This window comes from Erithacus rubecula, assembly GCF_903797595.1.
Source record: "Erithacus rubecula genome assembly, chromosome: 1".
Taxonomy (NCBI): domain Eukaryota; kingdom Metazoa; phylum Chordata; class Aves; order Passeriformes; family Muscicapidae; genus Erithacus; species Erithacus rubecula.
This window is the reverse complement of record NC_136658.1, coordinates 83,333,798-83,360,871: the sequence shown is the minus strand read 5'-3', so window position 1 is coordinate 83,360,871 and position 27,074 is coordinate 83,333,798. Positions and strand designations below refer to the sequence as shown.

The 27,074-nt window shown below is 41.9% G+C and overlaps 1 protein-coding gene across 4 annotated transcripts in view; it reads left to right on the top strand.

Annotated features, from left to right (window-relative positions):
* The first annotated feature begins 8,282 nt into the window (after positions 1 to 8,282).
* RFX8 (regulatory factor X8) overlaps positions 8,283 to 27,074 on the top strand; it is a 31,135-nt gene continuing 12,343 nt past the window's right edge. Inside the window, exons 1-11 of one of the 4 annotated variants that reach the window (XM_079311772.1) lie at positions 8,283 to 8,439; positions 11,556 to 11,679; positions 14,356 to 14,417; positions 15,866 to 15,952; positions 19,565 to 19,615; positions 21,069 to 21,129; positions 22,112 to 22,246; positions 22,327 to 22,404; positions 22,922 to 23,035; positions 23,706 to 23,856; positions 25,225 to 25,283. In XM_079311772.1, coding sequence (XP_079167898.1) covers positions 8,348 to 8,439; positions 11,556 to 11,679; positions 14,356 to 14,417; positions 15,866 to 15,952; positions 19,565 to 19,615; positions 21,069 to 21,129; positions 22,112 to 22,246; positions 22,327 to 22,404; positions 22,922 to 23,035; positions 23,706 to 23,856; positions 25,225 to 25,283 — 1,014 coding nt within the window. In that variant the 5' untranslated portion in view covers positions 8,283 to 8,347. Of the gene's footprint in view, positions 8,440 to 11,555; positions 11,680 to 14,355; positions 14,418 to 15,865; positions 15,953 to 19,564; positions 19,616 to 21,065; positions 21,130 to 22,111; positions 22,247 to 22,326; positions 22,405 to 22,921; positions 23,036 to 23,705; positions 23,857 to 25,224; positions 25,284 to 27,074 lie in introns of all 4 variants that reach the window. The other 3 variants (XM_079311771.1, XM_079311774.1, XM_079311773.1) reach the window with 3 other exon arrangements.

Below are 27,074 nucleotides of genomic sequence, written 5' to 3'. Positions count from 1 at the left end.
TCTTAAATGCCTCTTAAATTCTGTCTAAATTTTTGTCTGAATTTCCCCTGTGATTCTATCTTCCCTGCTTGTTGCACTAGCACTGGCTGCAGCAGCAATGAGGTTGCCAGACTGGAGTCACTGTTTATTAAAATTGGTTCCACATTTAAGTGTTCAATATTCAGCAGAAATGTCAGTCAAAAGTAAAGGGCAAAACCTTTCTCCAGACTCTGAAGTGGTCTCCATACTCTCTGTGCTTTTCAGGTAGATTCCTGCTTAGTAACTAAGCAACCACATCCTGCACCTCTAACTCACACAATTTGATCTTACCAGAGGATTTTCTTTGGCAAAGTTTACATTGAATCAATTGTAGATCTGCAGTTCAAGACTAAAATGTGCTTGTTATAAAATCATGAATTAAATACTCCAGTGCATAATTGTACGTCTGCAGATCATCTCATTTATGAATATTGTAATCCACACTGAAATTTTCAGTTGGGAATGTATGTTCTACAATAAATCAAGAAAAGTGAATTTAAGCCCCATATATCTTTGGCCTATATTGATACAGTTTTTAAAAATTAACACGTTGAATGTGAATGCTTATTGTCCCACTGACTATAATTTTGCCTAGGTTTGCTTTGCTTTATCCTCAAGGATCCTAACATTTTATTTGAATAAGTAATCAAAACAAAGTCAATAGAAAAATCTCAACCTCGCTTTGGAAATGCAACATTTGAATTAAATGTTTGCCTCCCATGAGTAAGTCACATGGGCATTCTCACAGAGAAGTATTATGCTAGTAAAGCTCACATGATCTCATATTCATGGAAAACAAATATGAAAGGATTACAACCACAGTTAAATGGGAGTTCCCTTTTGAATGCAAATGGATATTTAGCTGAGTATTCATTCAGGTCTAGTCCTTGCTGGTGAAAAACACCAACAGTACCAACCAGAGGGCCAGTGCCACGTTACAAATAGCACACACAGTCAAAATAAGAAATTTGCAGAGCTGGAAGTGTTTTATGTAAGCCATCTGAGGAGCACTTAGCAGTAAGGAAAATATTTGTAAGGGTCAGAAATGATGGAATGTAGTTCAAGATCAGGATCACAAATCAGGATTATAAATGAAAGATGTTGATCAGTCCAGAGCCCCTCCATGGCTGGTCACAATCCAACTACCCCAGAGTATGTCAGTGCAAAGCTATAGGGCCAGAGTATAAACACACAACCTCCTCAAAGGGGAATTTCAAATCCAATTTTTCACAAAGGTTGATTTTGTAATTCTTTTTCCGATGAAAACAGAGAATATCAATGGGTACAGCAGACATCCTGTCATCCTAAACCATATCAGTCTAATCTAATGCACTAAATTGGGAAAAAGAAACCCTCTCTCATTCTACCAGAGCAATTGTTCCCAACCTTTATCAGCCATGTGTTGGCTGCTAGCTTCAGATCCGGCACAATCTGTGTGGGCACACAATATCTGTATCTAGTCTAGCTGTAGGAACTGGCCCTAGTAAAAGATTTCTCTTTACAAAGTTTGCCTTGGCTGTATCTGCACACTGCTGCAGCTAGAGCAACACTACTGCCAGCAACATAAATGAATGTTCTACTTATTTGAACAAAAGCCAAGCATGGACAAGTCACAAATGCTTCAGATGCAATTAAGAAAGAGACCATGCAGCAATCATAGAATAAATTGGGTGGTCAGGGATGCCTAATTTACCTCCCTGATAAAAGAGGGGTCCTGGTGATCTGAGCAATTCAGATGGGTCGTGGTACTTCAGGTTTCATTGTTCCTACAGTGGTTAGGGTTATTAAGTCTGTTAGAGTGTTTTTTCTCTCCCTCTAATCTATTGGTAACCTGAGATAAAATATTATACGAAAATGTCAGTTATGTAACTATAAGCAAGGCATAAATCACACTATCTCCTACTATGTTTTCTAGTCTGAAGGATAAAACACGATTTGTGAAAGAATGATAGGAATACAGAACTGTATGCAGTTTTAGTCATACCATGCCTGACATTACCTGCATATACTGTTTCTCTGATGTACCATTTGGCCTAAGATATTCAAAAGGTGAGAAGATAAAATTACATCACTCATGTAAAATATGCTTTACCCTCAAAAATTACTGAGGCAGGATTTGAATTTGTTACAGTAAAATTCAGTTTCAGAGGAATTAACTGTTAACTGCATTGTCATTTAATTATGTCAAACACATGCTGAATCTTTCAACAAGTACTTTTCAAGAAAATTGTTGGTTAATGTAGCTATTTAAGCGAAACATTTTCACCTTCTGTTTTAATTAAGAAAAAAGAAAGCACCTCTTTTCACAGTGAAGTCTGTATTTATTTTCGTGGAGGAGGGTGATGTTTTTCTCTCTTTTCAAAACTTTTGTAGTTGGATTTTCTGTGAACACATTTGAAAACTGCCCTTAATGCCACTCCTTACTTCAGAACTAATTGATTCACTCTGTAAACATTCCTGACACACAAATGCAATCAAGGGTCTTTTGCATGTCTGCTAACCAGGCACAGGAGCCAATGTAAGAGCTGCTGTTTCAAGCCTCTGAGATAGATGGGGCTTTTCTGCATGACTCACCACTGCTTTTATTGTACAGAATTATTTTTTCTGTGCAAATTACTCTAACATGCAAACCTAGCATCACTATTTCAGCGTTTATAGCACAGCTGTTAATAATAGATTGTCCTATTAAACAGAAAGTTAACTCCAGCATGCATCCAAAATGTAGAAAACAAAACAAAGCCACAAAAATAGTGTATCAATGAAGCATCGTAAAATGCTATTTCTACTTGGAAGAGCAAGGACAATATCTTCTGCCAAGCAGAAATGAAGCAGTTGCTTTCTCCTGCAAGCATTACCTCAGCCTCTTCTGGACAGATAGGCTTTTATCCATATCTCCATCTTCATGAGTCATTGTATAAACTGTTTGGCTGCCCCAAGCTGGTCTAAAGAACAAGAAATATAAAGAGCAGGTGTCAGCACACAGTGGAAACCACAATCCTCAGCTCCAGAGTCACCTTCCTAGAGGCACTGCCCTGTACAGGAGCACAAAGGGTGACCAGCAGGGCCCCTTGGGAGCTGCTCACACCAGAGTCACCCCAGACAGGAGGGACAGAGCTACCTGCAGAGACACTCTGCTGCCAGCGGTGGCTGGACCAAAAGCAGTCAAAGAATTCATCCTAGTTAAAGGGTCAGTGGGTGACACTGCCCTGGGCAGCATCTGGAGTTAATGATGTGTCAACAGACAGTAAAGTGCTTCAGTTACTGTGTGGAAGAGATTTTTCACCCAGCCTCTCCACCAGACTCTCCAAAACCAGGTGATTTGAGATGAGTGCAGGACTGAGTGATTGTCAGTGATTGTGTCCTATCTCAAGGCACCAGGTCTTAAGTATTTCTAATGGCTTCACATCTTTCAAGAGATCTTAGTCATGCAATGATTGCATTGTTTGAATCAGTTTATTCTAGTCATGACAGGACACATCCCAATTTACATATTATTTTGTGTTCCCAGCTCTCTCATTAATGTTTAATGCCTCAATTCAGCCATCAATCCCCACTCAGCAGAACGATTCAGCTAAGTACATATTTAAATTTAAGCACATTCTTAAATGCTTTGCTGAAATGAAGCAGTCTTACAAACATGCTGACATGCTGTGCTGAATTGGATTTTCATACACGAAAGAATTCACATGCCATAGGCACTTGGGAGAGGAGCATTCCTCTTCCTCATGTGCATTCATGTCCAAGTGCATGGCTTGTGAAGGACACAGTGTTCTATAATGTTAAAGCATTATACTTAAGGAGAAGGTGGTTGCAACCCTGTTTTCTTTTTGCTGCCATGACACAACCAGAAGTAAATTTTGTATTTGTTTGATTCTTTCAAGTGATCTATTTGAAATTAAGTTAGAAAGGTAACTATGACTGAAGACCTCTGCTCATAGTAAATGGATCAGATTTAGGTAATTCCTGATCATTTGCATTATTCAGATCTCAAAGTAAGAGAAAATGAGTAAACCTTTGCACAGATGTAATTTTGTCCCTGGTAGGTCAACTCTTAGAGATAAAACCCCCACAAACAAACAAACAAACAAACAAATGCCAAAGCAATAAAATGTACTGACACATTTCTCAACTTAGGTATTTTTTTTTGTCCAACAGGTCTCTTACACCAACAGTGACCCAATTCTTTTAACTTTTCATATGGAAAAGTTCATGATATATTGCTCCAGGACCTTGGTTTGGTGGGTGTGAGGCAAGGACTTGTACTTTTAATTTTCCTTTTCAAGCTCTTTTACCCTTTTTTTCCTACATGAGAATGAATGCAGTAAATACCCTTTAGGCTTTTGCAACTCTAGGGGAAATATACAATTTACTATAGTCACATATGTTCATTGCTGCTGGTAGTGGTGGAAGCTGTAGTAGATTCATTTGCTTTAATGATTGTTTCATACATATTTTCACTTAAGAATTAAAAAAAATCTTATAAAACACTTATTTTTAAAACTGTAAATATCTGAGAAATGTTAGCACTTGCCTTTACAAGACAGCTGTCACCAGCAAGAGCTCTTACATAATCTATTTACCTTACAAGGCATCCAAATCTCCCAAGGTATCCAAATCTTCTCTTGAATACAGGATGGGGGAGCTGAGGACAGACAGTAATCTGAATGGGCAATTTTGTGCTAAAGACACTCCTTACAACGTTTAGGAGATGTCTGTTACCTCAAAGCTTGGTTTAAATTTGTCCTAGTTACTGGTGAAAGTCAGAGGAAGGAAGCTTTTTTTGTACACCTTTTAATCTGTTCAACCATACTCCTAATTTTATACCAAATCTTTTTTCAGTCAAAGTGCATGTTCATTATATACTCTGTAATTTTATGCAAGGAGTATGTCCATGACAGCAATGAAGAGCTTTGCAGCTTTCAGCTTATGCAAGAATAAAGACTTACTACAGCTTGACCCAATCTATATTCACCAGTCCTATCTGACTGGTTTAAACTGAAGAAACCGATTTCAGGTTTTCAACCAAATTCTACTAACAGCCTGACATTTAAAGTTAGAATCTCCCTTCTCTTCCACTCATTCTCTCCACCCCAAAAAAAAAAAAAAAAAAAAAAAAAAAAAAAAAAAAAAAAAAAAAAAAGTACAACTGTTAGAATTATCTGAAAGATAAAGAGTCTTTTGTGGGAAAAAAAAATATGGGAAAGCCCAAATCAAATAAAAGTTTGTCAAGACCTGAACAGCACACAGATCTGTCTATCTCATTATCTGCAAACTGGGCAGGAAAAATGCTGTGACCTAATTGGTATCTCTCAAGCCATGGACAGTAACTGGACAGGTTTTTTGTGCAGCATTTGCTTATTTTCATCAAAACCTTTCTGAGTATTAGGTGTTGTCCAGGGACTTTCTGATCTGTCATTTCTCTTATTCCAGTCTGTTACCACGGTAATATTCTATTTACCATTCTTCAGTTTTAGCTAAGCTGTAAATGGTTTTTTTGGGGATTTTTCCTGTCCAGATGTCTTTGGGCCTGGGGAACTTCACTTTGTGGAGTTTCAGATAGTCCCAAAAAGTCAGTTGTTGGTCATGAGCATTGAGAACTATGACCAGGACTCAGAGGCACATGCAAACACATGAGCCAGCCAATTGTTGGAAACTGTAGATGAGGTTTCCTCTTCCTTAGGTGCATGGAGTGGAGGGCACTGCTCTGAGTGCAGAATGGACAGGCACACCCAAACTGGCAGCGAGTGTCCCAGGCAGCCCCTACTGCCAGACCTGCTGCAGGAGCTCCAGGAGTGCTTACATGGCACACAAGTCTTGCATGGCACACAAGTCCTACAGCTGCTGCTATATTAGTGTTGTTAGTTCTTACAACAGCTGCTTCAACCCAAGAAAGCTTTGGCTCTACAGTGTTTGCAGGAGTATTTGCTGTCTAAGTTAAATGTGCTACAGAGGATGTCAGAAGGCTGCAGACATCCAAAATCAAGGCCAAAAAATGCAGCTACTGAGGGAAGCTTCCACAATCAGCAATTAAGTAGAGTTATTGATGGCAGACTGTACTGGTTACAATGCACATGCTAACACTAACCTGTGTTTTTGGTAGACAGAATTTTCAAGGCTTTGGTTCAGGGGCCCTTGAGTGAACATCATCTTCCCATGGGCTTCTCAGCACAGCATGAGGCTTCACAGATTCAAAGCAACCTGCATCAGATATGACATCTGTGTGCACTGCTCCTCAAAAACAAGGTACATCAAGGGACCAGAAAACCAGTAACCTGCCACTTTACATTCCCTTTCCTGGTGTCGTGCTCCCTGTTCCTGCTTTAATACTGCTGCCTACCAATGTGTTGGCTTTGGCCAAACTGTCATAACGAAGGAAGCAAGCCAGTCTGTGTCACACATGGGGATTTCAGGAAGCTAATTAACAGCAGGGAGCTGTGGGAGTTTCTGAGAATCTGAGCTCTGATGTAACCCAAAGCCATGAACTAGTAAGCTTTTAGATGCTCTGGCCATACATAATTTATGCTTGTCAGTCACATGGCAGCTAAGCTCATTTTGCATAATGGATACTTGTGATGGAAAAGTGCTTACAGGGTTTCAGCAGAGCAGACAGACCTTTCATCTATCTGTATCAAAGAGAAATTAAACAATTATGGGAGTTTGCAGCATTCCTGTTGAAAACCCTGAAAGCAAGGCTTTAAAGATGTGCAAAACCTTCTAAGGTGGCACTAATGATCACAGAATCGTGGAATCATAGAATGGCCTGGCTGGAAGTGACTATAAAGACACCGAGTTCCAACCTCCCCTGCCATGGGCAGGGTCACCTTCCACCAGTCCAGGCTGCTCAAAGCCCTGCCTAAGCTTGCCTTGAACACTTCCAGGAACGGAGAATCCACAACTTCTCCGGGCAACCTGGGACAGTGCCTCACCACCCTCACAGTAAAGAATTTTTTCCTAACACGTAGTCTAAACCTACGCTTAATTTGAAGCTATTCCCTCTTCTCCTGCCACTACGTGATATTCAGAAGCGCCGCCGCACCATCGCTATTCGCACCGCTTTCCGATTTGGACAGAATTCCTTTTCTCGCCTGCGGTTCCTGCACACAAACCCCATCTGGCGGCGGAGCAGTGGGCTCCGGGAGTGCGGCGGGGAGCCCGCCCCTCGCACCGGGGCCGCGGGTCCCCGGGCTCTCCGCAGGGCGCAGAAACCACTGCGGGGAGCGGGACGGAGCGGGGCAGGAGCGGGACGGTGCGGGACGGGAGCGGGACGGAGCGGGGCAGGAGCGGGGCGGTGCGGAGCAGGAGCGGGACGGAGCGGGGCAGGAGCAGGGCGGTGCGGGACGGGAGCGGGACGGAGCGGGGCAGGAGCGGGGCGGTGCGGGGCGGGAGCGGGACGGAGCGGGGCAGGAGCAGGGCGGTGCGGGACGGGAGCGGGACGGAGCGGGGCAGGAGCGGAACGGTGCGGGGCAGGAGCGGGACGGAGCGGGGCAGGAGCAGGGCGGTGCGGGACGGGAGCGGGACGGAGCGGGGCAGGAGCGGGGCGGTGCGGGGCAGGAGCGGGGCGGTGCGGGGCAGGAGCGGGACGGTGCAGAGCGGGGCAGGAGCGGGGCGGTGCAGAGCGGGGCAGGAGCGGGGCGGTGCGGGGCAGGAGCGGGACGGTGCAGAGCGGGGCAGGAGCGGGGCGGTGCAGAGCGGGGCAGGAGCGGGGCGGTGCGGGGCAGGAGCGGGACGGAGCGGGGCAGGAGCGGGGCGGTGCGGGACGGGAGCGGGACGGAGCGGGGCAGGAGCGGGGCGGTGCGAGGCAGGAGCGGGGCGGGGCGGGGCAGGAGCGGGACGGTGCAGAGCGGGGCAGGAGCGGGGCGGTGCGGGACAGGAGCGGGCGCGGGGCAGTTGGGGGAGATGCGCTCGACGGGCGCGGGATGTGCCCGTGACATGCGCGGCACACGCGCGGGACGGGCGGGGCTGTGCGCGGGACAGGCGCAGCACGCGCGGGGCTGTGCGCGGGACGGGCGGGGCTGTGCGCGGGGCTGTGCGCGGGACAGGCGCAGCACGCGCGGGGCTGTGCGCGGGGCTGTGCGCGGGGCTGTGCGCGGGACAGGCGCAGCACGCGCGGGGCTGTGCGCGCGGCTGTGCGCGGGACAGGCGCAGCACGCGCGGGGCTGTGCGCGGGACAGGCGCAGCACGCGCGGGGCTGTGCGCGCGGCTGTGCGCGCGACAGGCGCAGCACGCGCGGGGCTGTGCGCGCGGCTGTGCGCGCGACAGGTGCGTTACCCGCCGTCCGTTACCCGGCGGCCCCGCGCGCAGCGGCCCCGGCCCCTCCATCCCGGTCCCAATGGAGGACTCGGAGCAGCAGCCCGTCCCGGAGCCGGCCGAGATGGCCTATTTCGGGCCCACGTCCCTCACCTACCTGCCCGTGCTGCAATGGTGCGTGCTGTGCCCCTGCCGCTGGCGCCGGGAGTGTGGGAGCCCTGCTTCTCACTCGGGGTATCGTAGGGCAAGAGCGGGGTTTGCTGCAATGGGCCCATCATCATGGTGATGCATAAACGATACCAAGAAAGCAAGGAAATATTCCTTAAAGATCATCCCGTGCCACAAGCCTTGGTGATACGGAGGTGGTTTGACCTGGGGGAAAGGGGATTTTTTTGTCCCCTGGCTGGAGCCCTGGTGCCTGGTGGGCTCTTGCAGCACACAGCTGGCTGTGCAGGTGGCACACTGGCACTCGGGGTGGTGCTGGGTCTTTGACATTCTCCAAGGTTATTTTTTCCTGAGCTGAAAACTCCTTAATGAGACACTGTTCACTGGAGGAAGGTTTCACCGCTGTTTTCTTGGGCTTTGAGAAGAGCATCACCTGCCATGCCACAGCCAAAGAGAAACCAGAGCTACTTTACTTCTCTCCCCGAGCACAGACCAGTCCTGCTAGTAAATGATGTTGAAGTTTTTGTGAAACAGTAACAACACATACAAACTGTAAACTTGTCAGCAAGAATCTTAAATAATTTTACTCTCCCTGTCAGACCTACTTTAGCAGTGGGAGCTGGTCTGTGTTTTCACTGTTACATAGATACCACTACTCCCATTTTAAAAAGACTGAAGATTCATGCAAGGTCATTCATCCAACAGGTCTGAGACAAAACATAAAACTGAATCATAAGCAATCTTTAAAAGGATGAACCGATGACTGATTTTTCATTATGACAACCTTCTTCTCTTGTTTTGAAAATTTTTAAATGTTCAGCTTCATTTTACAGTGCATTTCCAATAGCAAACCAGATTTTAGTCCAGAAATGGTTTAACATCAGCCTTTCCAACCTGTATAATGGCCTGGCTGCTGAGGGTTTGCATAGAATAGGTGGCAAACCCTAAACACTTGGAGTCTAGGTGGGGTTCTGAAATCAATCAGATAGAAAACCCTACACAGTGTGCAGATACACAATAGATAAATGGAGGAGGTCTTTCCCTCATCTACCTTTCTCCCCTGCCATGCTTTCCTTTTGATTTTTTTGTCTTCATCCACAGTTTTGTTTTGATTCATGACATAAAAATCTCAAGTTTTGAAAACCTTGGGGCTAATAAGCAAGAAGAAGAGTGCTGTGCTCTTTTCTGTGTGGATTGTTTTCCTGATAGAAATATTTTTGCATTAGGTGTCAGCCCTAAGAAGGCATTTGACTTATTATTTGAAAAAGACTGGCAGCTTAATAGACAAAAAATGCACAAAATGGAATTCCCAAATACTTTGTCACTAAGTAGTTAAATGCTGAGGAAAAACTGTTGGCAGAAACCAGCTACTGGAGCATGAATTAATTTCTGATGCACTTCCAATGACTCTTGTGGTGTTATATTAAGGATGAATTTGAACTTAAGATTAATCTCCTCTGAGACTGCTCAATTCTGAAGGGTTTTGAGATGCTGTAGAAGAAAAAGAATTTCTGCCTGCTGGGAGGCAGAGCTCATCAGGACTCTTATGTAGAATAAATTTCATTTACCTTGTAGCCTGCTGATGGGAAATAGCCCATTAGAGCAGCAGATCCCCCATCTTTGGGTGCAGGTTCCTGCTCAGGTCTAGCCATGAAGCCCTTGCTGTTGGATGGTGGGGCTGGAGGTGGTGAGGAGCTGGCAGGGAGCCCAGCACAGCCTCTTGGGTTGTTGGATGAGGACAACCTTGAAGGAGGGATAAGTGAGGTATTTGGGGTCTTTTGCTAGGGAGAAGGAAAGCTGGGGGAAGCAGATAGCATTCTTCAATGGAAAAATGGGAGGAGGAACAAATAACATGTGATGTTTACCTCAAGCTGCACAAAGACCATATTCTTGCTTAGTCTGTTCTAGCAGGCCAATTTGCTGTAGACCTTATCCACTGTCTACTGCCAAAGTAACTAAGGTAAACAACTGGGTTGCCTGAAATCAGGGTACTAAAACAGAGGATACTGATTTAAATCCCACTGACCTATCACACCCAGTGAATGTGAAAAGTGTGCTTTCTCAAGCAACTTAATTGTCAGTAAACACACAGTGAGTACTGCCACTGTGCTGCACTAGCATTCAGCTGATAAATTAATGAAATATGCATAAATAATTGGGTAGAACGGAAACAGAGTCAGAGCAAGAAACCACCATGATATGAGCAGTGTGTCATGCTTTGAAAATTAATCTCTCTGCCCCTTTGCTTCAGCTTTGCTCCCATATTTGTACTGTAGCCTATTATCTTCTGACATCAAAATCATTGGCATTATTTTATAATTAAAGATCATTTTTTTCCTGGTGAAGGTAATATCTTAGGCTAATAAGTAACCAAGTGTACATTTTCCTCACCTTATTCACACAAGTAGTTGAATTTACTTGACTATCATCATTCTGATTAGTAGGATGAATCAGGGATTTGGTGAAAGGATGGATATTTAAACACCTAAGCCTGTTTCAGTTCTGGCAGTACTGTTATATAGTAACTGTCAATTAAAATTGTGTTCTCCTATTAAACTTGTCCTAAAATCAGTGAGCTTATATTAAAGCAGAATGAGGTCCTTTATAGTTTGTGCTCTCTGTCCCAAATCACCATATTGCACATTTTAGGTGGAAAATGCTCATATTTTTATTTTTGTATAGTGGATACCTTTCTATTTAGAAGACCAAAGTTAGATCATTTGATGTAATAACATTTTGCACATGAGAAATTCCAATACTGTCTGTACTGGTGTTATTGTTATAATGGTATTACTAAGTTGTATTGTTTTAATTAAAAAATTATAAGAACTAGTTAATTTCTTAGCAGAATCTCACATGACCTCTCTTACATGTTGAAAACAAGGAAAATAGGGCTTTAAAAGTTAAAAATTAACAGAAACTCTACATATATATATTTATATGAAAAAGTATATTGTTTCCCAGGATACAGATTAACACAAAGGAAGTAGCTTTTTTAGATTCCATGCTTCTACAAAATCAAAATGACTACTACAGAGTTCATGGTGAATGAGATGAATTATAAAAATCTAACAATTCTTTCTTCTAACCCTGACATAAACCAATTGATTATTTTTGTTTTAAAGGCTGACTGATAATTTCTATTTGTGTGGAGGATGCACTGTGCCCTGTCGGCTCCTGTATGAGCTGTATATTGAAACCTGCAATCCAGATTTCAAGATTCAAGTACATCCATCCACCTTTGGAAAGGTACAGAGTAGATAGGATATACAAGATAAGAAGTAGGAATGCCTAAAGAGAAAGCCTGATCATCAACTATACACACTGCATATCAAAAGACATTAAATAAGAGAGAAGAATGAATATGCAATGAATCATGTTTGTGCATTTTAAAATGTATTTCTGCTAAGCCTTCAAGTAGATGCATTTGTTCCAGAGGAAAGAGTATTGTTTGGGATTAAGTTTATTTTCTTCAGGGAACTGGTGTATGATATACTAGCAAAGATTTCTTTTGCCAGTATATTTTAGAAAGTTTTACAGTTTTCTTTTTTTAACAGCAGAAGATTACTCAGCTCATTCCAAGGAGAAGATTCTTCTGTCTTTAAAAGATACCTTCAGTTGTTACATAATTGTATACCTTCCCTTTTCAGTGTACTTGAGGAGATTTTGCTCCAAATATACACTAAAAATTGTTGCAGAATCATCCAAGCAAAACAAATGCAGATGTAGAACTGAATCTCCTTCTAACAGTTCTGCTTTTCTATTACATAGGGGTTGATACAACCCCTGGAACAATTAACACTTAGAAATCTCAATTGCAATTAACACTCAAAGCTATTCAACCTTTTTTTAACAAATTAAGGAAGATAGAAAGCCTTGTGGTTATTTTTTGTTCAATATTTCTTTTTCAGACTTCAGAACTTCCTATTTTTTATGGCTAATTTTCTATTAATTCCCAGAGTAAGAGCTACTAAGCATTGTTTTAACAGAAGCCCAAAATAATTTAAGACCAAGTTGTACCTGAAGTCACTTTCATTTGTGTGGCTAACCCCATTCTAGGAATCATTTATCTCAATTCTGTTGAATCTATTTTTTTTACTGGATAAGTTAAATCACTTTTGCTGAAAATTAATATTTGAGTGAGTGATCCAGTGTGATTTATTGCCACAGCTTAATGGATCATCACCCATCAGCTAAGAATGTGGGCAGAATTTGCCTGGCTCAGCACAGACATTGGTCATGAAGTTTGTCACCTTAAAAATCTCTAGGTAGCCACTGGAGAGAAGTAAGTAGTTGCACCTGTTTCCTCCCACTAAATGAGTCACCTCAGACAGCTAAGATTAAAGGGGCCTCAGAACTGCCATTTGTTTTTTCCCATTGACTGTGTAATCTGCAGCAACTGTCTTGACTTCCCTGCCTTATAGCTGTGTAGATGAGATTTATCTTGTGCTCCTGTGCCCTCCCAGTGCTCCAGCAGAGCTGAGTTACCACCTGCAAGCAGAGCCTTAGTGTGGTTTATCTTAATGTGTTTTACTTTTGAGCTGGGGCAGGCACAGGTGAAGCTGAGTCTGGTCACATGGAAGAGCTGATGAGCCACAGCTGCTGTGGGCTGGTGCTGCAACTATTTTCCCCCAGCCTCAACCAACCCAGTGTGTTGCAGTGCAAGCTGGCACGTCCCAAAGCAGCTCCCCAATGCCTTGGAATGGTCTGTCCTGCAGCAAGAGAATGGACCTTGTAGCAAGATGAGGAGAGCAGGAACTGCAGCAATCCTGGTTTAACCCGAGTGTATAATCAGTTAGCACAGCCTATAATGGGCTGAGCTATTAATAATTTACCAAGCTGTAGTAACCTGACTGCTCCATGTCTGTGCTCTGCAAGGGTTTTGCAGTCCAGCCCCACATGGATCAAACTATGGTGATTGAAGACACTGCTAACCTCATCTGCCCTGTCCCTCTGCCCAAATACATCACTGTCTCTATAAGAAATGGCAATAGGAGGGATATATCTTGTGCCACAGAAGTCCCTGGTTCATAGGCTGTCCTTTTAGAAAAATGGGATTTTGCTAAACTATAAATTTGAGAAAGGGAGCAGCTGGGGTGGGTGCATGCAGAAACATGCAATGAACAGGTCTGTCATAAAAACTAGAGGTGAGTGTTGATGAGTGCTTTATCAGGCCTTTGGACCAACAGCATACTGTGCACAGAGTCCAAGCTTTGTGCTGCTAAGTGGGGACTCTCCTCACTCCTCCCTAACAGGGAGTAAATCCTCTGATCCTGCTATATTGGGAATATTATAGTGTCCTGGTTAGGACCTGTCCTGAGTTAGTCTCTGTCTTCACAGGACAGCTCATGCAGAATAACCATAGTGGATTATTGCCCTGGCAGTATCTAATTACTCTGTAGAGCCCAAGCTTGACAGATGCTGCATGACCTCAGTTCACACCACCACAGTGGTCAAAAGGTTGCTTTGCAGCTTGATGATTCAGGTCCTTTTAAGACAGATAAGTCTGGCTCTATCCTGTCAGTGTATCTTCCTAGAGTAAGGTGAAGCCCCTTGTGTAAGTCCTGCTTAAATGAATAAGGCTGGAAGCTCTGGCAGACTATGGAACAATCAGGGCACCTTCAAGTTCCCCCATCTGATTGATCCTGCCCTGGCTGCAGGGGGTCTCTTGGTGTGAGCATTATTTTCTAAAAAAAATTCCTTCTTGAGAGAGGTAATCCCTTAAATTACTTAGCCTTGGATTCACAAATGCCTGATTGAGTTTAGTTCAACAGTTACTACTTGAGAGGTATGTAAGAACAGGTATTAGCCTGGAAATGATTAAAAGCAAACAAAGTGATTAAAGATAAAAAAGTATGCCAGATACATTTTTGCATCTTAGAATGAATTGGCCAAGTGTCTCTAATTTTCTGTTTGTTTATACAGCTTATTCAGTTAGTTTTCCCAGGCCTGGAGACAAGAAAGCGGACCACAGCAGGGAGTATCAGGTACTGGGTTTGTGTCCTTTCTTTGAAAATGTTATTTATAACTATTCTAATAAAATTTTAAAGTGGCTGACTTTTCAGCCCCAGCACTGTAATATGGCAGCTGAATTGTTGATTGCAAGTCTGTAACACAACACAAGATCCAGAGTAATTAATGGTGTAACTAAGGACATTAAAATAGAGTTAATTCCATGAAAACCACCACATCAGATCTGCTTTGGTAAGGCATGAATTCCAGATTGGAGTGCCTTTTAAAAGATGTTAGTGCTCCAATTTGTACTGGCTATTAACAGCATGGTTTGCATGAAGCATCTGCCAGACATCACAGCCTTACTGAGAGCTCCTCAGACACTGCTCTCTAGGCCAGGCAAGACTGGCTCTGGGATGCACAGGGGTGCATGAATCATGCTGAATGTCTATATGGGATGGGCTTTTATCCTTGCACACATCCATGGAGTGACCCAGCACATGCTGATGGTCAATGGAAATGCTGTACAGTTTCAAACCATTTTAATCAGACAGCTTTGGGTCCTCCTCCTAAATGTCCTTTCTTTTTCCTTCCCTCTCTCCTAGAGCATGGAGAGTTTGACGCTTTTTCATATCCAAAGTTATACTCGCAGGCTGAACATCCAGACTAGGAAAAGGGATGTTTTAGGATCATTGAGACTGAATAACATGACAAGCATTTGTGTAGCTGGCAAGTATGGGCTTTGAGAACAACATGCTCTTACTTGATCTGTGACTTGTCTCCAGCAGTCTGGACATGCTGTCAGCTTGAGCCAGGAGAGCCTTGACTTTGGGAGTGCCTACCCCTAGGTAAACTCCTAGGCTCCTCCTGACAGCAGACAGGATTTGGGATGGTGTTGGTAGCCTCCATGCTCTCTTGCCAGCAGCAGAAGGTTGGCTGCTGCTGCTGCAGGTGGCCCCAAACCACAGCACTGCTCCCCTGGCTCTGGGTGCCCAGCCTGGGAGGAGCCTGCTGGCAGCACCTTGAGCCCAGACAAATCCTAGAGAAGGTCTGGCAGTTTTCTTGAGGTTCAGCTTGCCATGACACTGATGGGCCATCCAGTCACTGGCCAAGGAACAGCTGCACTAAGTCCTTCAGTTTCTGTGGGGATATGGGGACCTCTCCGTGCTGAAAGTCTGGCTCCTGACTTCACTAAGTGTCCTGTACAAATCTGAGGCACTCCATCACTGGCTTAAGTTTTATTTTGTTTAGGAGAAGGTATCATTGCAGGACAAAAACTGTTAAAAGGAATTTGTAAAAAGTTTGTGTAATTATTTCCTGTTTGGGAAAATAAACATTCAACAGAATTTAAAAACAAATATAGCTTTTTCTACTTGATTTTTTCTTGGTTAAATATAATGATCATCTGCTTTTGAAAGAGGATTATGAATTATTTGCTGACTTGTTGAAAATCATTCAGTTCATATTTTTTTTAATTTTCTAGATATCATTATGATGGAATAGCTATCAAGAAGGAGTCTTCTTTTTATGCACGTTTTTGCTGTCTTCTGTATGAACAAAATTATCTCAGGTTTGTTTTTTAAAATGTTTTAATCAAAAAATGTCACATGACAGTCTATATGTTTTCTGTCCATGAAAATCTGTAAATCATCTGTTGAACACTGACAGTAGTATTATGTTTCTCTTCTCATTATAAACACTATGAAAGTGCTGTGCCCTAATAGACAAGCTGCATTTTGGAAACTGAGAGACTGCCTAATTAGACTTCCTAAAATTGGACATTTTAGAAATGTTGGTCTTAAGAGCAGGAACTCATGCTGAACCTAAAAGGAGGGCTTAATATATTGAGACTCTAAATGGGAGCTCAAAAAAAAAAAGGCATTGAAATGGCTTCTTGACATTCTATCACCTTTCTCATTAAACAGTAGGCTGAAGAAATTTATTAAAGTAGAAATGTCTGTGCTGTTTTGAAGAGTCCTACACACAATCCTGTTATCTGGGATTTTTCTACTTGAAACAGTACTTCAAAAACACTTCATTCACTTGCTTTTAAAATATCAGATTTTAAAATCACCTCTTGTAAGAGAACATCAACAAGAAAATGTGTAAGACAAGTAAAAATGGATTGCAAAACTGAAAAGCCTAAAATGAATGTAAGATACTATGGTAGCTTAAAGGGTAGATAGGACCATGTTGTGGGCAGGAAAGGAAGAATTCTCATGGTTGAGCTCATGGTTCAGATAAACAAACCACAGGCTTGAATTTCTTGCCAGGAAAAAAACCAAACAGAAAAACCCCAAACAAACAAACAAAACAAAAAGCAAACAAAACAAAAAACCAAAACCACAAAACCACTCCTTTACTCTGAAGAAACAAACTAGGTGCAGTCTATGCCCTGGACTTTGATGACCAGGTTTTTATCCTCATTCCCTTACAGACTTGTGCATTACTTTAGGGTATATAAGGGTAAATTCTGTAATTAGGTTCCCATGCTTTGATATGGAGATACAGCATTATTCTATGGCATGAATGGAAGGGGCATATAAAGACCCAGATATCTGGTGATACTGGAACTGTTTCAGTGATATTTTATATAATATTTACTTAATTGAGTGCATGCTTTGGAAGAACATGGGAAAATTACACCCATAAGTTTGTTGATTTTCTTCACAGGTTTTATGGCAGGTAATGTTGCAGGAATTCATAGAAGGACAAGGGTGAATGTTGAGACAGGACAGAGGATTAGGTTCTGTAGATGATTGCCTGGCAGTCTGTTGTTGTGAGACTAAACAAATTATTCATAAGAAATTTGAGGCTGGTTTCCCATGTCACAGTTACTGAAGTGACATCTCTCACTTCCTCTGTACCCAGTGTACCCAGACAAGGCCAAAGGCTTGACACCCACAATGAGGATATTATGCTTATTATGTTTGAGGGATATTCCAGGTCTCTGGCTGAGTCTCTGCTTGGTCTTTCCTTTTCAGGGAAAGAAAGGTGCTTCACTGCAGCATCACTTTAAAATTATTTAGAGTGAGGATGGTGAGGCACTGGAACAGGTTGCCCAGAGAAGCTGTGGATCCCCATCCCTGGAAATGTTCAAGGCCAGGCTGGATGGGGCTTTGAGCAACCTGACCTAGTGGAAGGTGCCACTGTTCATGGCAGTGGAGTTGGATAACCCTTGATGATCCCTTACAAACCAAAGTGTTCCATGATTCTAAAACTTTTCAGTTAAAAAAAAATCAAAATAAAAGATCATATTCAGACAAGGATCATCTTTCTAGCTGCAATAGTGAATTCTTAACTGTAAAATTATCTTGCCTGATGCTTGCTTCCTTGAAATCAATTTTAAGAAGACAAGGTGTTGAGTGAAGCCAGAAAGCTGAAATTAGAACAGCTTCCTCTCTAAATGCAGCTACATGTCCCTGTCCCAAGCCAATATGCAGGTCCACAGCAGCTGGGCAGATGGGTGTCACAATTACTGCTTATTATCTCATAAAGCACAGCAGGAAAACAGAGAGAAAGCAGAAGAAAAGCACAAAACACAGCCAGAGAAGGATGAGTAGCACAAGTCTGAAAGAAATAATTAGGTCACATACTAAAAAAGCATCTGCTTCAACCAAATAAGTGAGTTAATTTCCATTTGTGTGGAGTTTTGTAAATTTTTTGCAATTAAGTAATGAAGGAAAGAACTGTTCTTTACTGTTCTATCAGTATGGTTCAGTACCTTTTGAAATCACCATTAATTTTCCATGATCCAATAAAACTGATAAAACTAGCAATGGAAAAGTCTAGATTGTTCTTTACTTAAAAATTGAAATTTTGAAAAAATAATTAAAACCTGAAGACTTTTTTTACCTGCAAGAAGAAATAATGTTCTCATATAAGTAAACATACATAAAAACACAGCAGGGTATTTGACCTATAATCTCAATTTTTGAGAGCGTATTTGTGTGGAAATTTCCAAACCAGAGTGAAGATTTTTAATGTGCCATTTCAGTGCAGTCCAGTGCCAGTCTGTTATCCAGACCCCTCTAATGGGATAACTTCTCTGGCTTGTTGCCATTTCCCTCAGGCAGAGGCTGGGGATATCTGTTTAATGAAGGTATCCTAAATAACTACTGCACCCTCCCCTGCCTGAATGAAATCCAACATGCAGATGCTTTTTCTGTCACACCTACCAGAGAGGAAAGTGGATCCCTGAGCCCAGCTGAGACACCATGGCATCACCCAGCCTATGGGCTGGCAAAGAAAAGAATGGTTTCAAAAGTATGAACCACTCCTTCTAATTACTGAAAGGGATATTTCTTGACCATGATAGCCAGCAACTGGCATGGTGCTGGTAGTGAAGAGCTAGTGAGGAACAGTGAAGGGTCTGGCAGCTTGGGAACTGTCCTTGTTGGTGTCACAGAAAGGGCAGTGAGATTGTATTGTTTTGCCTTTAAAAACAAAGGTGTTTGCATTTTGATAGTCAGTGGGACCTCAGATGTGTCAGGGTTGGAATATGTTCACACAAGGAGTGATAAGGATGGTCTTACACAGCACCTGTGAATAGGTTCATTTAGAAATCTTCAATTCTTTAATGATATGTGTACCACAGATTTGATGATGGTGCTGTGAAAAATAGTGTAAATGTATGCAACTTTAGTCAATGAGGTCTCCAAATGTATTACAGACACCAGGAGATATGTTATTTGCTGATTTGTATTACAATATTTGTCTTGGAATGGGAGCATTGAGGACAAGCTCTCCCTGGTAAAACGGTACCTGGTCTGGCTTAGAGTACAGGAGTGTTTAAAAAGTGTCATTGAATTTTGGTTCTATAAGAGTTGCTTTTTTCATTCTAGTAATAGGCAAGCTTTAGGCTCCTGACTGGCTAGTGAAGAAAACCTATTATTTTTTCATTTTAAAAAAATTGATTTTGCTTCTAGCAAATTAACTTTTCTAATCTCTGTGTAATCTGACAGTCAACAGCATGCACATTTACCACTTTCCCTCCTTTCATTTTTCTTTTGTCCTTCCCCTTTGCATCTCTGTTATTCTTTATTTCATCCCTATTGTTGTATTTCCTATTTTAGCATCCCACAGCATCTCCCAAGATGAGATGGTGAAACTCCTTGTGATATTTTGTCACCCATTTTCCCTTGTCCCACCCATGTGTTTTGTGTGCTGTGTCTTTGCCCAGGCACTGCTCTCCGGGGGAGGTGAGCATCTCCGATGTGCAGCCAGGCACCAGGTGAGTCCCAGCCCCCTCTGCTGACAGTGGGAGCAGGCAGAGCTGTTTGTGAGCGTTCTGTAGTGTTTGCACTGAACCATCCCTGGTCTCCTGGCTGGCTGCTGGGGCACAGAGGGCTCCCTGTGTCTGCTCCTGTCCCTGTGTCAGGGAGAGGGGAGCCAGGCTGCCGAGGGAACAGCGCACCAGGGCGAGCGATGCTGATCCGGGTTGCCATAGCAGCAGCAGAAGATACGGCTGGCTGCCTTCCCAGGGAGAGCAGGGGCTGGGAAATATTCATTCATTATATTTCACAGGCTTTAGAAATCTGTAGGAATAACCTGTTTGAAAGAAGGGTTATGAAACCTCTCGACTTATGTGTGTTTGCTTTGTCCAGCACCACTTCTAAAATGTTTGGGGGAAAGAGTCACCAACACCACCAAACATATTCATCATGAATGTTGTGCCCTGTTTTGGGCAGCAAAATTGGCTGTTTTGCTGGAGCACAGCCTTCATGGCTCAGAGTAGGGCAGAGGGAAAGGTGGCAAGGGCCAGTCCTGTGGATGACAGAGAGTGGAGAGGAAGCATTTTCAGTGCTGGAGTTTACAGGCAGAGAAGCTGTTACAGTTTGTCCTCTGTCCCTTCAGGATGTATGGTGGTACCCTAGTTTGTAATGCACAGTGAAACCCAGTAGTCAGGGTCTGGTTAGATAGCCTGCAACCCTTCCAAACTGCCAAGCCCAACAGGACCCTTGAGTCTGGAATGCCTTCACAGACAGTGAGCAGGTGTCAGCAGCAGGTGGAGGCTTGACTGGAGACATCCAATTTTTGCAGCACGTCCCTTTTACAAGCAACATTGCCTTTCCCTCTGCTACCATTAGCCTCAACAAAACAGTCAGGGAGAGAGCTTGGAGTACAGTAAGAAAGCAGCCTGTTGTGTCTGCTTTCAGACACCAGCCAGTGGTCAAGCCTTTGTAGGTCCAGGTAAATTCTGAGTGTGTGGAACACCATGGCCAACTTGCAAAGTAAATGGGAAGCAGTCAGGAACAAAATGCCATCTAAACTTATGTGTGATGCAGAAAATGTAGCAACTGTGAAACCTAAGCAAAAGGATTATAATGTGTTTGTTATTTTCATATTTGTAATAGTTATTACCATTCCAAACAAACTGCAACTACAAGTACAAACCCATAGTTCTGGTGGAAGATGTTCAAAGACATTGCACTATTTAATGGTCAATTGTCATTAAAATGAATGTTTCAGTTTCATCTTAAAATTCAGAAGTTGGTCTCAGATTTGTTAGAAAATCATGGGATTACCAAATGAGAGGAAAGAGAATGGGGTTTGTTTCCCAAATACAATTCTCCAACCTAGTGTAGTCTATCCAGTTGAGCTCATTTTCTTACTAAATGCATAATATAAATCAGTGAGTTTTTGAATGTTTGGTTTTTTTTCTGTTATATATTTTATCACAGTAGAAGTCCCTGGAGTTCTGAAAACGCAGCTGATTACAAGAAGAATAGACAAAAAAAAGGAACAGTGAGTTTCAGATACATCAGACATAACAAAATATCTATCAGTGTGTTTAATTGTAACTGCTATATAATATGTTCTGATGAAATACAGCTAGCCCATCTTCAAAATAATCTTGGTCTGTGTAATCTCACTACAAGCTTACTTTCCCCACTCCTATTTCATCCATTAGCTAAATATTTTTGTTGTCTTAACATCAACTCAAGTAATCTTGTCTGTACTGAGAACAGAAACTGTGGCTGACAGATCAGGTTTTGAATATTAGGGGAGTTTGTGGGGAAAAACCTTCCTTGCCTGAAGCCCACATTAACAGACCCTCATGCTGTTGAGACAGAGCCTTTTCAACATGCTCAGAGTTTGTTGCCATGAGGAATATTCAAATACTAGGGAATTATTAAAAAAAAAAAGCACAATCCCTGCCCACTGGAAAGGACAGGTGTAAAACTGAGCTGTGGCAGTGCCCCTCAGTGAGCTGTCATAGCCTGGACCAGCCTTGTTGGATGTCAGCCAGCAGAGCACCAGCAAACTGATGTGCACCAAAGAGAGGGAAAAAGGAGAGGCTGGATGTCTGTCTTACTTGTACCCAGTGCTCAGGTGCAGCAATGAGTGCTGTGACAATGACAGCCAGTGGGAAATGTGCTGCCACCCCCACAGCACAGCCATCTACCCACAGCCTTATCCAGGGGGTCACAAGTGTGACACCAGTGCTACAGAAAATACATATGGAAGATATGTATGGCACTAAATATTTACTGGTTTTGAAAATCAATTCATGTACTGGTTAGGATTTCAATATTTTGGAAACTCTTCTTGTTTCATTCGCCCACCCCTATTTTCTAAAAAAAGAGAAGCATTTCTCTAAAGAAATACATCTTATTATAAAATCATGTCCTACAATTTCAAGAAAATACTAATACCTTTAACCAAACTGATAAAGTAATTGCAATCTTTTTTTTTTATTGTCCAAAATAAATTCTGATGCATCAAGAGTAAGAATTTGCAGTATTACCCATCTGTCATTTATCTGAAGACTGAACAAGAGACATTTCATTACCTTTCTCCTGATTTCAACCAGTTCTTCTTTGGAGAGCAAGCACAAAATGAGACATACACCTATGAACTGGTACGTTCAAAGTACGTGGCCATAAAACAAGTTAGCTCTTTTCCTGTGAAATAATTTTTTACCCTCTTTTTTGGTAACAGATTGCACTGCTTGCCAATGACTACTACAACTACTGTCAAGTTATTTTACAAATGGTGAGAGAGACCAAGCTTGACAAGGTATGCCTTTTCTTTAATAACATTGACAACAGCAAACAACTGTAAGGGAAAAATTGTGTCTGTGTAGCTTATTTACTTGATGGTTTGAGCTAAGTTAGATGATGATTTATGGACAAAAGGAGCATTCAGTCAAGTTATTTTAAAATTCTGAATTAATACACTTAATCCAAGGATCTGAGTTTGTACACATATCCTGAGCCCTCCTGGCACATTAATAAGTCTGAGCTGAGCACATAACACATAGCCATGGACGGATATTTTTAATTATATCCTCACATCCTTGGCACAGTTCTTTGTTTCTTTCCCCTTTTGTGCACTGCCTGGTGAGGTTCAGCTTGTTGCAGCTTTCCCAGTATGCTTCCACTTACACTGGAGCCCAGTCAGGATGGGCCCAGGCAAAGAGCCCTCTCCATAGTCATTCCTTTGCTTCTGTGTTTGTGCATTGTCTTACTGAAATATGCTTTACATTCCACAAGTGTAAAATCAGTGAAGATTCATAAAGGGCTTTGTGTGACAGGTGGAAGATTGTATCATGTCATTCTGGACATCTCTGCCGCCTGAAAGAATAGAACTGATGTGCCTGCCAGATGTGTGCCAGCTGTTAAAAAGCTATGATAGGAATCTATTCAAGGTACTGCACACACATTTGCTTGTTGTAATTATGCTGTTACATGTTTGTGATTTTTTGGCAGTTCTAAGGAGAGGGGCCCTCTCTTTTCCTTGGTGCTATACAATGGCATTTCTGTTTATTATTTAGTTATTCCTCAACTCTATCTTTTGGCTTCTTCTAAGACAGCTAAGTATGGGTTTTGGCTTTGAGAGGAGCCAGTGGAATTTGGGATAGCTTCCATTTTGCTCCTATATATTAATTTGAAAGTTTCTAATATCAATGGAGTGTGCTGTTATAAATGTGCTCTGTGGTTCTGGCATGAGTTTATGTGACTGAAATTTCAAATGATGATGGTTTTCCAGGTTATGAGAGTTACTTTTCCTCTGAGAACACTACTGCATTTCTCAGTGACCTTCCACATAGAAATATGCAGTTTTCTGATAAAAAGAATTTGTTTCTTATTTCCAGCAGGTCATTAAGTATTGCCTAGAAATTAATTCAGGAAGCAGCATTTATTCATAGGATCTTTGTCTTTCTGCTAAAAAAAAGATAGCTTAGCTCTTACTTAATTGGAAGAAAAAAATTATTTTCTTTACACTTACATTTAAATTATCAATATAATTTTATTTCATACTGCTGTGAATATCTGTAGTACACCAGTCAAGTCTAGCAGCATAAGTTTGTATTCTAGGAATTGGAGAACATCCTACTTCCTGATTTCCTGGAGGAGGTGCCTGCACAACATATAGACTCAATCAGATCATTCAGTGAAAATGTTAAATGTTGGATGCTTAATCCTTTGGAAGGTTTTCCATTACTGCTCCAAACATCCAAGTCTAATGGTAGGTTTGAGTAAGAGAGATATTTTCAAAAATAATCTTTGGTAAATCTGCAGAAGAAGATTGTATTACAAAACTCTTAAATTATTTTCAAAAAATTTAGCTGATGCAACAGTGATAGTAGCAACAATTATAGTTACTTGGGATACAATTAAAAATAAATGGTCTTGCATAATGTATGAGAACAAACTTAAGCCAAAAGTATTCCCAATTCATGGTAAATCCAAATGTGCTTAAATCTGTTTATGGATCTGTCTCTTTCCATGATTGCTTTGGCTGTGTAATGCCCAGAAACATGCAGCATTCCCCCTGAAACTCAGATATTATTGTGTGTCTTTTTTCTTACAAGTGACTTTATGCTGATAAATTAATTAGTGGCTGTAGAAGTCCAATACAAATGGAAAAAAAGCCATAGTCCCATAGGGAAAATATGACTGATATTAGATGATTGGAAAAAATCTGCTCCCTACAAAGCTGTAGTATATGTGTGTGTTTGTAAATATGTTCACACACATACATATTTATGCCTATTAAGCTGAAATTTCTGAATAAAACATCATGTGCTCAGTTGCTCATTGAGTGAAGACCAATTCCACAGTGATAAAGCAGGGCTCCTGTATAGGCAAAAGTTTGTGTTAGGATTCATATTCTCACTATTGCAGACAGACTTAATTTTGGCATTTCTTACATTTGAGAGCAAACACAGTAATGTGTTTTTAACATGTGTGTGCATAGCAGTGTATGTAATTACTCAGCTGTGACCCTATGTATATACATCCTGGTCCTTTTCACTTGAAAATTAGTGTCTGCCTACAGAAGTTGCTTTATACTTGATTTTCCTGCAACTGAGAAACAGTTATTTTACTCTGAGGAAGGCTGTTCTTGGACTATGCTTTTCATAATTACATGTAACACATTATAAACAGGATAAAAGTAGCACAAAAGAAACCAACTCCTATCAACATTGCTGCAGAATTATAGATGCATGTAGGTGGAAATGTACACTGTGTAAACAGAATACAGCAGGTTTATATTTAACATTGCTTCCATTCACCTGAAACCATAGAAGCAAAAGAGCATTAGTCTTAATTCAGAAGTATTAAATGTTAAGAAAATATTGAAAGATTTTTTCCTGTGCATCATGGATTAATAGATTCACAATGAAGGACGAGTGGTGAGCTGGGCAGCTTCTCCTTGCAAGCTTTGACTGCCCATCCCATAATGCTCACTCCCTGCCCCTGCTGTGCCCTCACTACCCTCCAAATCTCCCCTAGGGAACTACTTTTGAACTTAAAAGATCTATCTTCATTAATGTATTTTAGACTGTAAAATATTTATGATGTGGAACGTCTGCCTCTTCTTCTTTAACAGAAGCTCAAGAGTTTGTAAAGAGGCTCAGGAGACAGACAGACCTTTGCAACATGGTTAAGGTATGTTCAAAAATTCATGAAAAAAAAAAAGGGCTGGGAATCTCATTTCTGCCAGCAGTTTGCACTATTTTTAAAATACTCCATTGTAGAACAAGTGCAGCAGCATGGATGTCCTTACCTGTACACCAACCATGTCATGTTCACACTCCTACCCATCTCTTCCCACATTGTTAAACATGCTGAGGGGACATTTTCCTCCCTCTGGATTCTTCTGAAAAAGCCCCTGAGATGAAGCTGATGGTACTCCATGGAGAGGAGAATACAGTAGTTGGAAGGGTCAGATGACAGTTCCCAGTATCTTTGCCCATCCACACCAAAGTTTGTTGAGAGCAGATGCTAGAGCATTCCTTCCATTGGTGTCCTTGGATCCTTCCAAATCCTTGGGTTTTGAGGTGGTTTGGGCTACAGCAGAAAAAGGAAGGTCACAAATAGGAAAAAAGCAAAAGAGAACAGGTGGTATATTCTCTCCTTCAAACCATGTAAAAGATTTTCTCAACATCTGATTTGAATCATTGCTCAGATGGAAAAAGGGAAGCAGGGAGAAAACAAGGGAGGGAGGAAGGGAGGCACAGGAAGAGCTGCAACTTCTTGGACCACTAAATGTAGCTTTTCTTTATGGGAATACTTTTTCACCAGCAGCATACAAAACACACCCTCCTCTTACTTTCAAAAGTAAAACAAACCCCCCACAACAAAAAACAAAACCAAAAAAACCCCAGACATGCATAAGGGTGCCTAGCCAGGCAAAAAGTTGACTTCCATGAAGTACTGAGCACTCAAAGTTTCCCTTTACTGCAGCAGCCCTAGGAGATACTAATACCTGAAATCTCAGCTTTATGTACTTCTAAACAGGTCTTCTTATACATTGAAGAGCATGATCCAGCAACGTTGTGAGTGTCACCTATTCCCAGACATTTGCATTTGATTTGCATACTCAGGCTTCAAATCATCCTTCTCATGTTCAAGACATGGGGTTGAAGGGCTGGTTGAGCTCTTTCAGTCTTCCTCCCCTGTTCTTAACATGTGGAAAAGCTGTAGAGTCAAAACTGGATTTGCACACTCAAGATTTAGGGCAAGAGAATTGCAGCAGTTGGGGGAAATTCTCTAGAAGAAGCCTCTGGATGCTCTACATCCCTTTTACACTGTTTAACCCACACAAATTGAACACAGCAGACCTGAGAACCAGGGTTCAATTTACACATAGCTCTCACAAGTAAATGCTGTTTGTACCTTTTCTAGAGCCTCTTCAAAACACAAGGGAAAAGTAAAAGGCTTTTACTGTACTTGACATTTGGGGTAGTGAGTGCCAAGGTTTAATTATTTTTTGTATGAAAAAAATACTTTCTTCCAATATTTTAAAATTTCTACCCTTCTTCAAGCAATTCTTCCCACAAACTTTCATCACATTCTTCCTCAGTCATTCCTGTCTGAAGGTGAAGCTTATCTCATCTTCTCACACAGGAGTCATTCAATATTTCTAATCAACCTTCTCAGTTTTTTGTCTAAAATGCATCTGGAATTTCAACTAAAGACTGATGGTCAGAGCAGGCAAGAGTGCTCCTGATGAGAAGTGCTGCAGAGGCACTGTGCAGCTGCAGCCTCTGAGCACTGTAACCACACCATCCCTTGTAGAGTACTTCACAATAATTCAGACATCTGGCGAGAAAGTAAGAACAATTTTGGCAGGGTCAGCATTCAAAAGAGAAAAGGTAACTTTTCTACCATGTAGAGATAAAACAGGCTGGCAGCTGCTACTACCTGGACATGTAAAAATAATTAGAGCATAAAAAG